The sequence below is a fragment of the Hypanus sabinus genome, chromosome 3 (genome assembly GCF_030144855.1).
Source record: "Hypanus sabinus isolate sHypSab1 chromosome 3, sHypSab1.hap1, whole genome shotgun sequence".
NCBI lineage: Eukaryota > Metazoa > Chordata > Chondrichthyes > Myliobatiformes > Dasyatidae > Hypanus > Hypanus sabinus.
The window spans coordinates 64537771-64553583 of record NC_082708.1 but is presented as its reverse complement, the minus strand read 5'-3'; the positions used below and the strand labels follow the sequence as shown (position 1 = coordinate 64553583).

At 39.0% G+C, this 15813-nt stretch overlaps 1 protein-coding gene across 3 annotated transcripts in view; it reads left to right on the top strand.

Moving 5' to 3' along the window:
• The window catches only part of dlg2 (discs, large homolog 2 (Drosophila)), a 787731-nt gene that overhangs the window by 406873 nt on the left and 365045 nt on the right, over positions 1-15813 (top strand). For all 3 annotated transcript variants that reach the window (XM_059964524.1, XM_059964523.1, XM_059964526.1), the window contains one exon: positions 2653-2777. In XM_059964524.1, coding sequence (XP_059820507.1) covers positions 2653-2777 — 125 coding nt within the window. The remainder of the gene's footprint in view (positions 1-2652; positions 2778-15813) is intronic.

Sequence of the window (15813 nt, the reverse complement as noted above, 5' to 3'; positions counted from 1 at the left end):
AGGTTCCAAGAAGAAAGATTTTAATTGTAGTGCATTTGTGTAACTGCCTCAAAAATATAGTGACCTTTTCAATATGATTTCCAGTGTCACTTTGGATATTTTTGAGACTGGTTAATGTGACCTTATTCTTAACGAAAGGCTGCTGCATTAAATTTGTCTTTTCAGATTCTACCACATCCAAAGATGTTATTCCTTTCATATGTAGATAAAATGCTTTCTGTTTTATTTGTTTTGATTATTTTATGTTCTAATTTCAGCTTGGAGATTTTATGAACAGATTATCTTACTTTGCTTTCATTGAGCCATTCTTTGCCTTTCTTAAAGTGGCCTATTACAAGTAAATTATAATGCTTGTCAAATGAGCAAAGCTGTAAAAAGTATAATCAAAATAAATTTTCCAAACAACACAAGTCCAATTGTTTTGATTTACTACTTCTTGTTACACAACGACCTGGATGACTGAAAATCTTCTTAGACAATCAAAATAAAATGAATGAACAACTGATTAACTTACTCTCATGTTTTGAAATTAAGAACTGGAACCTGAAAAACAAATGTAGCACCATTTTAGAGCAGTTTATTTTCCTGAGCCTTTCTTGGGTATGGTGTATAGCAATTGGTGGAATATTCTGAGCTAGGTTGTTGCCAACATGGAAATCAGGATTATTTAAGTCAAGATGTCTCTATGAAAACTGCAAATATAACTGTTGCATGTGTAGTTGTAATTCAGACACATGAGTAAAATATGTTGGGATCATGTACACAATTGGTCTATCAGATTTCAATGTACCTAATAAAAGCAGCAGTAAAAAGATATATATATAATAGATTTTGTAGTAATTGATTTATAATATCAGCTTATTGAGCAGTGTATTTCACACGTTATTACTGTCTCTGATTTACAATTATTTTAAGTCAGTAAATTTACAATTAATACAAACCAGGGGGATACTGGGACTGGTACATAGAACATAGAACATTACAGCACAGTACAGCCCTTTGGCCCATGATGTTGCGCCAAATGTTTAACCTACTCAATCTAACCCTAACCTCCTACATAACCCTCCATTTTTCTAAAATCCATATGCCTATCTAAGAGTTTCTTTAATGCCCCTAAGGTATCTGCCTCTACCCCCATCCCTGTAAGCTGTTCCACACACTCAGCACCATTTGTGTAAAGAACTTACCTCTAACATCCCCCCATATACTATATTCCAATCACCTTAAAATTATGCCCCCTTTTATTAGCCATTTCTGTCCTGGGGGAAATAAGTCTCTGGCTGTCCACTGTATCTTTGCCTCTTATCATCTTGTACACCTCTATCAGGTCACTTCTCATCCTCCTTCACTCTGAAGAGCAAAGCCTTATCTTGCTCAACCTATGGGACATACCTCTAGTTCCATCAGCATCCTCTGCACCCTTTCTAAAGCTTCCACATCCTTCCTATAATGATGCAACTAGAACTGATACAATATTCCAAGTGTGGTTTACCCAGGGTTTTAAAGAGCTGCAACATTATCTTGTGGCTCTTTAATTCAATTCCCCAACTAAAGAAGGCAAACACGTATTATGCCTTCTTAACAGCTCTATCAACTTGTGCCAAAAATTACAACATTTGTTAAATAGACTGGTAACCAAAATGATAAAAGATAAGTATGAAGAATAATAAATAGGGAAAAAATAGACAATGTGTGGACAGGAATCCTGTTGAAATGCATAACAGTTAAATTAAAGGAGACCTGCTGAATTAAATGCAGAATTATGAGTGCATGAGCTAACTTAACTGATTTGTTTTCCAGATTATTAATTTGCCTTGAAATTTTGTGACCACATTGAAACATACTTGAATTCTTCTTAAAATTGTTTAGTTGGGTTTACATATTGATTAAATTGTTATTAGTATATTCATTAATAGTGGTAAGAGATGTATTTCTGAAGACTGTATTCAATTCAGTGCTTTTGAATATTTATTGTTTAGGATTAAGTCTAGTCATGTTTAAATTTTATAGTTTATATGTTGTTTCTATGAAATTATAATAGTTAATGCTAAAGAGTGTCAGATAAATCAGCAATAAAAGAATCACATCGGAATCTCACTATCTTGTAATAAGTCAATGTTACAACCAAAAATAAAATCAATAAATTATAACACAGATTGGTCCGAGTATATGTTAAAATCTACTTGTTGATTAAAAATAATGGAAACTTAAGTCAGCTGCTGAATTGTTGAGTTTTTGGGAGCAGTCTGAAAATGTTACTCAGTCGTGTCCCATTTCCATGATCATGTCCCATTTTCTTCCCTCCTGAGAATTCTTTCAATTGCTATGACCACTTCTTCACATTTGTTAAAATAAAACTGAATTATTTTGGTTATATTGGGCTTACTACTTTGATGCCAATAAATTAATTGTAAGCAGTAGAGACTGTACAATTGAAACCGCATTTTATGTTGACCCCTTAAGTTTCCTGTTACCCTGATTAGCATGCAGTCACAAGACAGAAAGCTATTGCAGAGCATTCACCATATCTTCTCCTTCCTGAATTCACAGTTTACTTTTGGAGCATGTACCCTTGTTACAGACTGACTTTCCCCTCAGAATTTTGTTAGTTTATCCGATTGAATTCAATTCACCCATTTCCTTTACTGACAGGGTAATTCTGGCCTGGGATTCAGTATTGCAGGAGGCACAGATAATCCTCACATTGGAGATGACCCTGGGATATTTATTACTAAAATTATACCCAGTGGAGCAGCAGCTAAAGATGGACGGCTGAGGTAAACTGCATGCATTATCAGATTTTCTATCTTTGTTCCTTCATTAATGCAGAAAGGCATAAATCTTGAAAATAAAATAGAATTTTCGTAGTACAAACAGTCAACCAGTTAGAATCAGGTATAGTTACAGTGCCAGAGTAGGAGGAGTGCAGGTATCTTGGAGAATTGCTCTTTGCAGATAGAGTACATTAAGTTTATAGTGGTCACAGAACTTAATGTTCAACATGGGCTTTTTGTCAAGTTGAAGAGAAATTAGATCATTTGTATGCTACTGGATTTCTATCCAATGAAAAGAGTAACACAATAAAGAATTAAGAACCTAACTGTCTATTGTATGACATCAACAGTTTTCCTTCCAAGTCACTGGTACATCTGACCTACTGATTTCTTGAGAAATCCATACATGTGTGATGGAGTTCAGCAAAGGACAATTGGTGGTTCAGTAATTAAGGGGAGGATGGATGGCATTCTTCCTCAATGGAATTGAAGAGCTCAAGTGGTACTTTGCCTCGGTGAGGGGCATTGGAAGTTATCTTGAAAAGGGAGGTTCTGGCTGTTCTGGGACAGCAACGTAGAAATGTGGGAAAATGTAGGCAAGTGGTGATGTTCTAAGAATATAAATTAAGAACTAAAATGTCAAAAAATGCAACTTCTATGGTAACGATTATCTGCAAAATAGCACATATTTAATGCATTAAGGAAGTGAGATTTAAATAGTGCTGTGATAAAGTAAGTTCCATTACTTAAGATATTTGGGTTGTAAAGATAAAGGTATCTGATTATCAATGGCATGTGCTGTATTTATTATCTATTTTGAATTATCAGAAAATTTTCATGCGGGTTTGATAAATTACTGTATTTGAATTGCAGCAGTATTTGAGTTGGCTAGCTAGTGAGTTCTAGGAATCTGACTCTGCACCAGTGAAAATATGTTTAATTCCAAGGCTGGATGGTATCTGACTTCACAATGAACTTGTAGTTCAATGGTTCTTTTGATCTTGGTCCTCTAGCTGGTAGGTTATTGGTTGGTCGACAGACTAAAACTGATTTGCTTGAGTTGCAGCAATGTATTTTGTAGAAGGTTCAAGATGTAAGTGAGTGTTTAATATTGTCTAGAGGACCAGTTTGTCACAGGTGTTTTTAAGTTTCTTGAGGCTTTTTTTATAGTTATACTCAACCAGGCAAATCAAGAATATGCTGTAACATAACACTCTTGACTTCTACCGAGTTGACAACAGAAGAAGTTTTTAGAGTGAATAGTTTATACCTGGTTTCATCTTATTGTGTACTTTCAGTTTAGTTTCAGGTTAATTGTAATCCATAGGATATTAATGACTGAAAATTTGGTAATTTTGAATGTTAATGTGAGGTGTTTAGACTTTTACTTGTAAGTGTTGCGCAAATATTATCTGTCACTTATTATTTCAAGCCTGATTTAGCCAAGTAATGCTGCATTTGGGCATGAACTGCATCATTATTTGAGGAAGTGTGAATGAACTTGAAGACTATGCAGTCATCAGCAAACATGTTCACTTATGAACTAGGAATGAAAAAAGAATAGAGATGAAACAGGTGATGGTGGTTGGGCTGATGGCACCGGAGTCACAAAGTTAGCAAATAATATAAAATAGGATGCAAAAGCTTTTTCAGATATATAAAGAGGAAAGAGAGGCAAGAGTGGACATCAGACTGCTAGAAAAAAAATAGTGGATGAACTAAAATAAGTATTTTGCACCAATCTTCACTGTGGAAGACACCAGCAGCATGCCAGATATTTGAGGTGTTAGAGGGCAGAGTGAATTTAGTAGGTATTATTGAGGAGAAGGTTCTTGGGAAGCTGAAAGATCTAAAGGCAGATAAGTCATCTGGATCAGGTGAACTACGCCCCAGATTTCTGAACGAGGTAGTTGAAGAAATTGTGAAGGTATTAGTAGTGATCTTTTAAGAATCACTAGGTTCTGGAATATTTAACAAAAGACAGGAAGAGTACTGGAAATTATAGGCCAGTTAGCCTAACTTCAGTAGGTGGCAATATGTTACTAAGGATAAGGTTTCAGAGTACTTGGAGGCACATGATAAGTGGAAGTAAGTATGGTTTGCTAAAGGGATAATATTGCCTAACAAATCTGTTGGAATTCTTTCGGGAAATAACAGCTTGATAAACAAAGGAGAGTCACTAGATGTTGACTATTTGGATTTTCAGGAGGTATATAGGTATATGGACAGGAAAGGAGTGGAGGGTTATGGGCTGAGTGCGGGTAGGTGGGACTAGGTGAGATTAAGGGTTCGGCACGGACTAGGAGGGCCAAGATGGCCTGTTTCCGTGCTGTGATTGTTATATGGTTATATGGTTATATGGTCTTTGACAAAGTACTGCACACGAAGCTGCTAAACAAGATGAAGAGCTCGTGGTACTACAGGAAAGATACTAGCATGTACAAAAATTGGTTGACTGGCAGAATGCAAAGGATAGGAATAAATCCAGAGATTTCCACCCTTGAGGTTCTGCTTTCCAGCTTTCCACCTAACTACCTATAGTCTCTCTTCAGGACCTCATCCCTTTTTTACATAGACTGTTGGCACCGATACATACTATGACATCTGGCTGTTCACCCTCTCTCTTGAAAATGCTTTGGATCTGATCTGAGACATTTCTGACCCTGGCACCTGGGAGGCAACATACCATCTGGGTGTCTTTTTCACATCTACAGGATCTCCTGTCTGCTCCTTGACTATTACTACTGCACTCCTATTGTTCCCCTTCCCTTCTGAGGATTTCAACTATTGGTAGAGACTAAGATCAGAGGGTACAACCTCAGAATCAAAGGGCACTCCTTTACAACAGAGATTAGAAGGTATTTCTTTAGCCAGATGGTGGTGAATCTGTTGAATTCATTGCCATAGAGGCCTGTGAAAGCCAAATCATTGGACATATTTAAAGTTGAAGTTGATAGGTTCTTGATTGGTATGAGCATCAAAGGTTATAGGGAGACAAGAGAATGGGCTTGAGAGGCATGACCTCTCATGGAGCAGACTCAATAGGCTGAATGGCCAAATTCAGCTCCTATGTTCTATGTCTTTTTGTATAAGATTGCAGTTGAAATCTGGAGCAACAAACAATCTGAATGAGAAACTCAACAAGATAGAACACAGAACAACACAGGAACAGGCCCTTTAGCCCATAATGTTGTGCCAAGCCATAGAAGCATAAAACATTACAGCACAGAAACAGGCCTCTTGGCCCTTCATGGCTGTGCCAAACCATTTTTCTGCCTAGTCCCACTGACCTGCACCTGGTCATTATTCCTCCATACACCTCTCATCCATGTACCTGTACAAGTTTTTCTTAAATGTTAAAAGTGAGCCTGCATTTACCACTTCATCGGGCAGCTCATTCCACACTCCCACCACACTCTGTATGAAGAAGCCCCCCCCCCCCCATGTTCCCTTTAAACTTTTCCCCCTTCACCCTTAGCCCATGTCCTCTGGTTTTTTTCTCCCCTAGCCTCAGTAGAAAAAGCCTGCGTGCATGCACTCTATCTATACCCATCATAATTTTATATACCTCTATCAAGTCTCCCCTTATTCTTCTACGCTCCAGGGAATAAAGTCCTAACCTATTCAGTCTTTCTTTGTAACTCAGTTTCTCAAGTCCCGGCAACATCCTTGTAAATCTTCTCTGCACTCTTTCAACCTTATTAATATCGGTCCTGTAATTCAGTAACCAAAACTGCACACAATACTCCAAATTTGGCCTCACCAATGCCTTATATAACCTCACCATAGCATTCCAATTCTTATACTCAATACTTTATAAAGGCCAATGTACCAAAAGCTCTCTTTACTACTCTATCTACCAGTGATGCCAATTTAGGGAATTTTGTATCTGTATTCCTAGATCTCTCTGTCCTACTGCACTCCTCAGTGCCCTACCACTTACCTTGAATGTTCTACCTTGGTTTTTCCTTTCAAAGTGCAATACCTCACACTTGTCTGTATTAAACTCCATCTGCCATTTTTCAGCCCATTTTTCCAGCTGGTCCAGATCCCTCTGCAAGCTTTGAAAACCTTCCTCACTGTCCACTACACCTCCAATCTTTGTATCATCAGTAAATTTGCTGATCCAATTTACCACATTATCAACCAGATTAAATTAAATTAAATTAATCCAATTAAATTATTAATTAATTGTCCAACTAAATTAGTCTCTTCTGCTTACACAATGGCTATATCCTTCCATTTTCCTCAGATACATGTGCCTATCTAAACATCTCCTAGAAGTCCCTAATGTATCTGCCTCTACCTCTAACAGGCAATGCATTCCAGGCACCCACCAAATTCTGTTTGTCGACTCTATCTACAACTCTCATAATCTCATAAACTTCTGTCAGATCTCCCCTCAGCCTCTGCCTCTCCAGAGAAAACAACCTGAATTGCTTTGACCATCCTTTCTTTATATCACATGCCCTCTAATCCAGGCAGCATCCTGGCAAACCTCTTCTGCACCTTCTCCATGCTCTATCACAAAATAAATGAAATATATTCCATCTATTATTTCTTCACCCATATCTGCAATTGATCTATGTCCTGCAAACTCCTTTACCAGTCTTCACTGCTGTTCAGAAAAACCATTAATTTTGTTATCATCTACAAACTTGCTAACCCACTCATCAACATTTTCATCCAGGTTATTTATATATATCACAAACAGCAGAGGTCCCAGAACAGATCCCTGTGGAAATCCAGTAATCATAGACCTCCAGCTAGAATGTCCCTTTGACCACCGCATTTTGCCTTCAATGGGCAAGCCAGTTCTGAATCCAAACAGGCATCTAAATATGAATCCCATGTATCTTAATCTTCTGGATGAGCCTCCCTTGAGAAACCTTGTGAAATGCTTTACTAAAATCTATGTGGACAAGATCCACAGCTCTGCCTTCATCAATCATTCTTGGCACCTCAATAAAAATCAATCAAGTTAGTAAGACACAACTTGCCCTACACTAAGTCATGCTAGTTCTCCCTTACTAGGCCATGGTTTTCCAAATACTTATAAATCCTATCCCTAAAAATTCTCTCCAATAACTTCTCAACCACTGTCATGGAACTCACCAGTCTATAGTTTCCAAGATTATCCCTGGTTCTGTTCTTGTGTAATGAAACATTAGCTACCCACCAATCCTCTAAGCCTTCACCTGTAGTTGGAGATGACACAAAGATATTGGTCAAGGCCCCAGCAATCTCTTCTCTTACCCCTCTCAATAAGCTATGGTATATCCCATCAAGCCCTGGTGATTTATGCACCTTACTGCTCTTTAAGAGATCCAAAACTTCCTCCTTCTTTGCTTCAAAATGCTCCAGCATCTTAATATGCTCTGCACTGATTTCCTTATCTTCAACATCTTTTCCTTGGTAAATACATTAAGGACTTCACCCACATCCTCCGCATCCAAGCAAATGTTCTCCCCCCTATCCGTGAGTGGTCCCACCCTCTTGCTGGTTATCCTCTTGCTCTTGATGTATGTATAGAATGCCTTTGAATTCTCTTTAATCTGATTTGCCAAAGACTTTCATTGGACTCTTGATTTCTTTTCTGGCATCTTTTAACCCTCAAGTGCTCTGTTTGATTATCGTTTACTAACTTTTTCTTCTTAACTGAATTCATCACCTCTCTTGACATCCAAGGTTCTCTTACCCTACCATCCTTGTCCTTCCTTCTGACTGGTACATACTGGTCCTATACTCTGTGTAGTTGGTCTTTAAACACCCTCCACATGTTGGATGTGGACTAGCTCAAAAACAATTGTTCCCAATTAACTCTCCCTAGTTCCTACCTAATGCTCTCCTAATTTTCCCTGCTCCAATTTAAATCTCTCCCCCAAGATCCATACTTATCCCTTTCTACAGCTATCTTAAAACTTAGGGCATTGTGGTCACTATTCCCTAACTGCTCACCCACTGAAAAGTCGGTCAGCTGACCAGGCATTATGCAGCACCAGGTCGAGTATAGCCCTTACTCTTATTGGACTATCTACATATTGATTTTAGCAATATGTATCTATCCTGGATGTACCTATCACATTCTGCCCCATCTGGGATCCCAGCCAGGCTATTGGATCCCCTGTAGTTTAGGTGCAATCCATCTCCCTTGTACAGGTCATCCTGCCCCTTAAGAGATTCCAGTGATGCAAGAACCTGTGCACCAGTTCCTTGGCCACTCATTCATCTGTACTATCATCCTATTCCTTACTTGATTTGCACATGACACTGGGAGTAATCCAGAGATTACTATCTTGAAAGTCCTGTTTTTCTGCCTCTTTCCTAACTCTATATACTCACTCTGCAGGACCTCTTCTCCATTTCTACCTATGCCATGTGTTCCAATGTGCACTATGACCTCTGGTTGCTCACCCTCCCCCTTAAGAATCTACTCATCTAGAGCAGTGTACTGACCTAAATGAGTGCTAAACTCAAGATTTTAGAGATAGCTCAAGTAAGAAGAGGTAGGATTATTTTCTGTTGTCTGCAGATCCTTAGTCTTTAATTCAGTGTAGACAGGCTGGTAGGTAAGACAATGAAAAGCACTGCCCTAAATAAGTGTGAGACAGTGCACTGTTAAGGGTGAAACCCTCAACAGTATTGATGAGCAGAGGGATCTTGGGGTCCAAGTTCATAGCTCCCTGAAAGTGATTATAGAGTTGATGGGATGGTTAAGAAGGCATATGACATGCTTGTGTTTATTAGTTGAGGAATTGAGTTCAGAAGTCGGGAAGTCATGGTGTGGCTTTATAAAATTCTAGTTAGGCTATATCAGAAGTATTGCATACAGTACAGACACACAAAATGCTGGGGGAATTTAGCAGATCAAACAGCATCTACTGTATGTAAATGAATATATAGTTGATGTTTCAGTCCAAGACCCTTCAACAGTACTGGAAAGGAAAGGAGAAGACGCCAGAACAAAAAGGTAAGGGGAGGTAAAGAAGAACTAGCTAGAAAGCTGATAGATGAAGCCATGTGAGTGGGAATGGTAATGCGCTGGAGAAGGAGGAATCTAATAGGAGAGGAGAGTGGACCATGGGAGAAATGGAAGAAGGAGGGGCACTAGGGGAGGTAAGGAGAAGAAATAGGAGGCCAGGGTAAGGAAAAGGAAAAAGAGAGAAGGGGGAGGAAAAATAAATTACTTGAAAGAGAGATCAATGTTATTGCATACAGTTCTGGTCACCTCATTATAGGAAGGATGGAGAGGGTAGGGAAGAGGTTTACCAGGATGCCGCCTGGATCAGAGGGCATGTGCTATAATGAGAGGTTTGGACAAATTTGGGTTGTTTTCTCAAGCGTGGTGGATGCTGAGGGGAGATCTGATAGAGGCTTATAAGATTTTGAGAGACATGTAGTAGGCAGATAATAGCTTTTTCCAGTGGTTGAAATGTCTAATACCAGAGGGCATGCACTTAAGGTAAGATGCAGTAATTTTATAGGAGATGTGAGGGGCAAGTGTTTTTCCATAGGAGTGGTGGGTGCCTGGAATGTGCTGCCTGGGGTGGTGGTAGAGGCAGATACATTAAGACTTTAAAGAGACGTTCAGATAAGCACATGAATGTGAGGAAAGTGGTTCAATATGGTCAATTCAAAAGACTCAAAGTACATTTATTAAAGTGTGTATGTTATACACAGCCCTAAAATTCATATATCGCACTGACAGCCACAATGCAACAAAGACCATGGAATCCATTCAAAGAAGAATATCCACCCCCAAGCGCAAAAAGCAAATTGTGCAAATGGCAACAGGAACATCAATCAATTTCCCTCTGCCATGCACAAAAAACTAATTGTTCAAAAGGCAACAGGAAAGAATGAGTGAAAAAAGAATTTAAAACACAAAAATGAAAGAGTTAATATTCAGTTCAGCTCAGTGTTCATTATCTGCAGGCCGCCTCGATTCAAAGTTGCCCAAAATAGCAACAGAAAAAGGAGTGACCAGAAGCATGTTATAATGTGAACTACAGTCCAATCCACAAACTGCAGACCCAGAATTTTGGTACCATCCTCCAAAAGCATTGAGGGAGAGAGAGACCTTCCCTCGGGATCAGCGAGCGTGCGAGAGGGAGAGAGCCCATCACTCACAGACTCCTTTCTCCGGCAGCAGTGAGTCAGAGGCGGTAGATGGCACTGAACATTCACTTGTCCTCACACTTGCCTCAATATTTTCAATCTTCCTTGACGCTTTAATCGGCGAGATTGGTGAGAAATGGAGGCAATCATACACTCATGCCCCATCTCTAAGCTTCTTGGCCTCAAGGCTGCTTGCTTCCCAGAACCTTGTCAGATGGCCAAGTGCCAGGTTGCTCAATTAGCCTGAAAACACACCAGTAAACTGTAGATTACAGTTGAGGGAGAGAGAGACCTTCCCTCGGGATCAGCGAGCGTGTGAGAGGGAGAGAGCCCATCACTCACAGACTCCTTTCTCCGGCAGCAGTGAGTCAGAGGCGGTAGATGGCACTGAACATTCACTTGTCCTCACACTTGCCTCGATATTTTCAATCTTCCTCGACGCTTTAATCGGCGAGATTGGTGAGAAATGGAGGCAATCATACACTCATGCCCCATCTCTAAGCTTCTTGGCCTCAAGGCTGCTTGCTTCCCAGAACCTTGTCAGATGGCCAAGTGCCAGGTTGCTCAATTAGCCTGAAAACACACCAGTAAACTGTAGATTACAGTTTCATGGACTATTTGGAGGATGTTGCTTGTGGTAGCGTTGTTTGCTGGCACCCTTCTTCTTCCAGTTACTAAATGTGTAGGCAGAAGAGACTACCTTAGTTGACCATTTGATTACTAATTTAATTGGTTCAGTATGACACTGTGGGCTGAAGGACCTGTTCCTGTGCTGTATTTTTCAATGTTCTATTTACTCAGCCTCTTGTTACCAAGCTTTTTATACCTTTGGCTTTAACTTCTTAAGCTTAGTTCTTAGGCTGAGACCCTTCAGCCCTTTGTGTTCCTCTTTGTTGCCCTGCAGTAGTTATCTCCTATCTGCACACTACCCCTCTGCCCACCTTATTCTGTTGCTTTTTGTGTTTTTTTTCATAATTTTCCTCTTGCCTCTTTTTATTAATCTCTATGTATTATTCACCTGTCACACTAGCACCACTCCGCTACCTGGTACCCCTGCTTGTCATCTTACATCTGTTCTCAATCCAACAAATACCTCAGATTCTTTACTTTCCACTCCCCTTCTCTTTGTATTGGCCGTCTTGCCTCTCCACTCTCAATCCAGATGCAGGTTTCGTCCCAAAACGTCACTCATTTCTTTCCTCCCATGGATGCTGCTCGACCTGCTGATTTGCTCCAGCAAATAGCTTGATAGGCCTTGAGGATTTCTTACAGAAATGTCCGAGGACTGAGATGACTGGTTTCCAAAAACTACATTAATCTTTTGCACGGGTTTTTCTGCAACTATTGGAAAGTCCTCCTACTCCAATTATCATTTCCTTCAATTTTTCAAGAGCTCCTTGATACCATGCTGCTTAAATATCTCTTTATTGTTAGAGATTAGCTTTATTGTCCTTATTTAAAGTCTGCTGTAAAGATTGTGTGTAAGTGAATCTCAGTGAAATAATGTTCAACATCTGAAATATAAGACATAGCTAAACCTAGTGCACAGTTTTCAACATGCCAGTCAGAATGTTGTCAAGAACACACCATCCTTGATATTTTCAGTATGCTCAGCCATTTCTTGATCACGAGCAGGAAATCTAAGGTTGATTCTGTCCTGATTCAGACCTTAAGAGGATATCAAAATGTATTTACTATACTGTAGAGCAGGAGTTTCCAACCTTTTTTGTGTCAAGGACCCCTACTATTAACTGAGAGGTCTGTGGACCCCAGGTTGAGAATCAATGCTGTAGAGGAAAGATGGATGTTGAGCATGTGGAAGACTGAGACGGTTTCTTTGGCTAAAGAGAGAGTCAGACACAAGGGATCAGGAAGAAATGTGAAATTTAATTGAAATATCAGAAAAGCATTTTTTTTTAGAATGCTGAACAGGTTCAAAGAACCATGTGGCCTACTGATTCTTCCATCCACAGGGTCAGTTTGTTTCAATAGGAGGATTTTACAGTGGTCAAAAATTTGCAGATGCCCTTGCTAAATTTTCTGTAGTTCTCTTAATTTGAGAATCATATCTTTACATTGAAAAATTGTATGTGAATATCCTCTATTCATGAAAGGTGAGTGGGTGAATGAGGGGATTACAGACCAGTTAGCTGACTATATATTGTTGAGAAATACTCAAGTTACATAAATGTAATTCATTTATATTTATATTTTTATAGTGATAATGAATGGGAGGAGGAGGAAGTTATCTTGCTCTTTGACCCAGTTCTGCTATTCATTGAGATCGTGGCTAATCTTTTACCTGATTTTCATTGTCATGCATTATCCCAATGTTCTTTAATTGCATTAATATCTAAAAATATTATAGACCTCTGTTCTGAATAAGATCACATCTGAGCTTCCAAACTCTCCAAGGTAAAAAAAAATCAGAAATTTCTCCTAATCTTAATCCTAACTAGCCTTCTTCCTTTCCTGTGTCTGGGGCCCTGGATCTGGAATACCAGGGGAAACATCTTCCTTATATCCAGCATGTCAAGTACTTTAAGAACTTTGTAAGTTTCAATTAAATCTCTTCTCATTCTTCTAAACTCTGGAAAATACAGTCCTTATCTACTCAATGTCACCTTGTATGGGAAACCTACCATCCATGGACCATTTTTGTTTGAATTTGAATTTGAATTTATTTTAATCTTACATCTGTTCCACATGTGAGGGAGTGAAAATCTTTGTATCAGTGTGAATTAATGTCTGATGGCCTGGTGGAAGAAGTTGCCCCAGAGCCTGTTGATCTTGGCTTTAATATTGCAGTACTGTTTCCCAGAAGGTAGCAGCTGGAACACTTCGTGGTTTGGGTGACTTGGGGCTTCAATGATCCTCTGGGCCCTTTTTACGCACCTGTATTTGTAAGTGTCCTGAACAGTGGGAAGATCACAAGGATGCTCTCAATTGTACCCCTGCAGAAAGTCCTTAGGATTTGCGGGTCCATACTAAACTTCTTCAGTCGTCTGAGGTGAAAGAGTCACTGTTGTGCTTTTTTCACCACAGAGCCAATATGTACAGACCATGTGATGTGTATGCCGAGGAACCTTGTCAACCTCAGATCCATTGATGTCAATAGGGGTTAGCCTGAGGGGGAGGTTGTTCTCGTGACACCATTGTGTCAGGGTTATGACTTTACTATTGTGTACCAAATTGGATACTTGATATTTCATCCCCTCAGCCGTTGTTGATACTGACTGTAATCAGCTGGGTTCTAAGCATTAGTCTGCCAGTTTGAGAAGAACCTGTCTAGCCCTTCTTTCTTTTGCTTTCAGTGTGAAAAACAATTCTCAATCCAGATCAGTGTGTTACCCATATTTTCATCTAAACTTACTGAACTACTCCTCAGTGGGACTTTATCTAAAGCCTCTTGAAAAATTCAAATACACCATATCCATATGACCCCATCATCTCTTCATTAAAACATATCTTCAAAGGAATCCAACAGATTAGTCAAACACAATTTATCTCTAATAAATCCATGTTGATTCTGTTCAATGCTATTGTTCGATTATGGCCTTTGAAGTGTTTATTATTGTATACTCCGTTATAGATTACAGCATTGTCCCTGCTATTGATATTAGGCAAAACAGCCTATAGCCCATAACTTTCTCTTTCCCTCTTTTAGGTATTTGTGTCATATTTGCTCCCCTCTAGTTTACCAAAGTAATAATTTTCAGTTGATCAACGTGAGCTAGCATGGATAGTATTTTGAGGCTGATGGTCTCAATTGAATTTTTCAAGAAGGTGATTATTATTTGCATATTTGCACTTGGTGAATACGTGGAATGGGTTGCTGGCAATGGTGGTGGAGGTGGATATGATAGGTTATTTTAAGAGATTCCTGGATAGGTACATGGAGCTTAGAAAAATAGAGGGATATGGGTAACCTTAGGTAATTTCTAAGTAAGTACATGTTCAGCACAGCATTGTGGGCCAAAGGGCCTGTATTGTGCTGTAGGTTTTCTATGTCTCTATATTTCGGTGGACATCTGGTGTGATTTGATAAAGTGCCTTACATTAAGCTGTTAGCCAATATTCATAGCTTTGGAAACGAAGGCAAGTTATTGAAATATGTCAGAAAATGGCTGGGCAGCAGGATACAAACAGTAAGGATAAAAAGCAGGTGATCAAATTAGTAGGATGTGACTTGTGTCTGACAATGATTTCCTTTGGAACTATTCTGTTTTCATTTAAGGTTAGCTTCATAACATAGTAGTAGGAACCTTAAAACTGGGTGAAGAGAAGCTTCTTCGGTTGGCTGAGTATTGAAGATTTGGGAGCAAAGTCAAAAAATTACAGCCAGTAATTTTAGGAGTGAAATGAGAAACAACTCCACATAGTGGATAGTGGTTACTTTGGGTTTCTCCTTGAGAACTATTTATTTGTTTTATTACTAATTTTAATGACTGAAAATTACAGATCTCTAATAATCAGGTTCAAAGGGTTAAGTGGCTTATTCCTTTCCCTATGTTCTTTTATCAATGTTCAATAAATGTGCCTTGCTTTCTTTTAAGACAAATTAAGTGTGATTTATTCTCAAAGAACTGTGTGTCTAAATTTGATATGGTGTCTTCTTCCTTCTTTGTTTCTAAATCTTTGTTTTTTGGGCCTTTTGTTGCAAGGGGGATACTACATGCAAGTAGATAATTTTTAATGTAAACTTATCTGGTTTTAGTAAGAAGGTGCACTTTTAACTTCCTATCTGAGGAATGAAATACCAACATTAAAGGCAATTCAGATAAGATTCACTCAGCTGGTTCCAAGAATGGTGGTGGGGGGGTGGTGCGGGGAGCTGACCAATGAAGCAAGTCTAAGCAGTCTATATTATTTGGGGTTTAGAAGACCGATTGATGAACTTACTGAAACATATAATATTCTA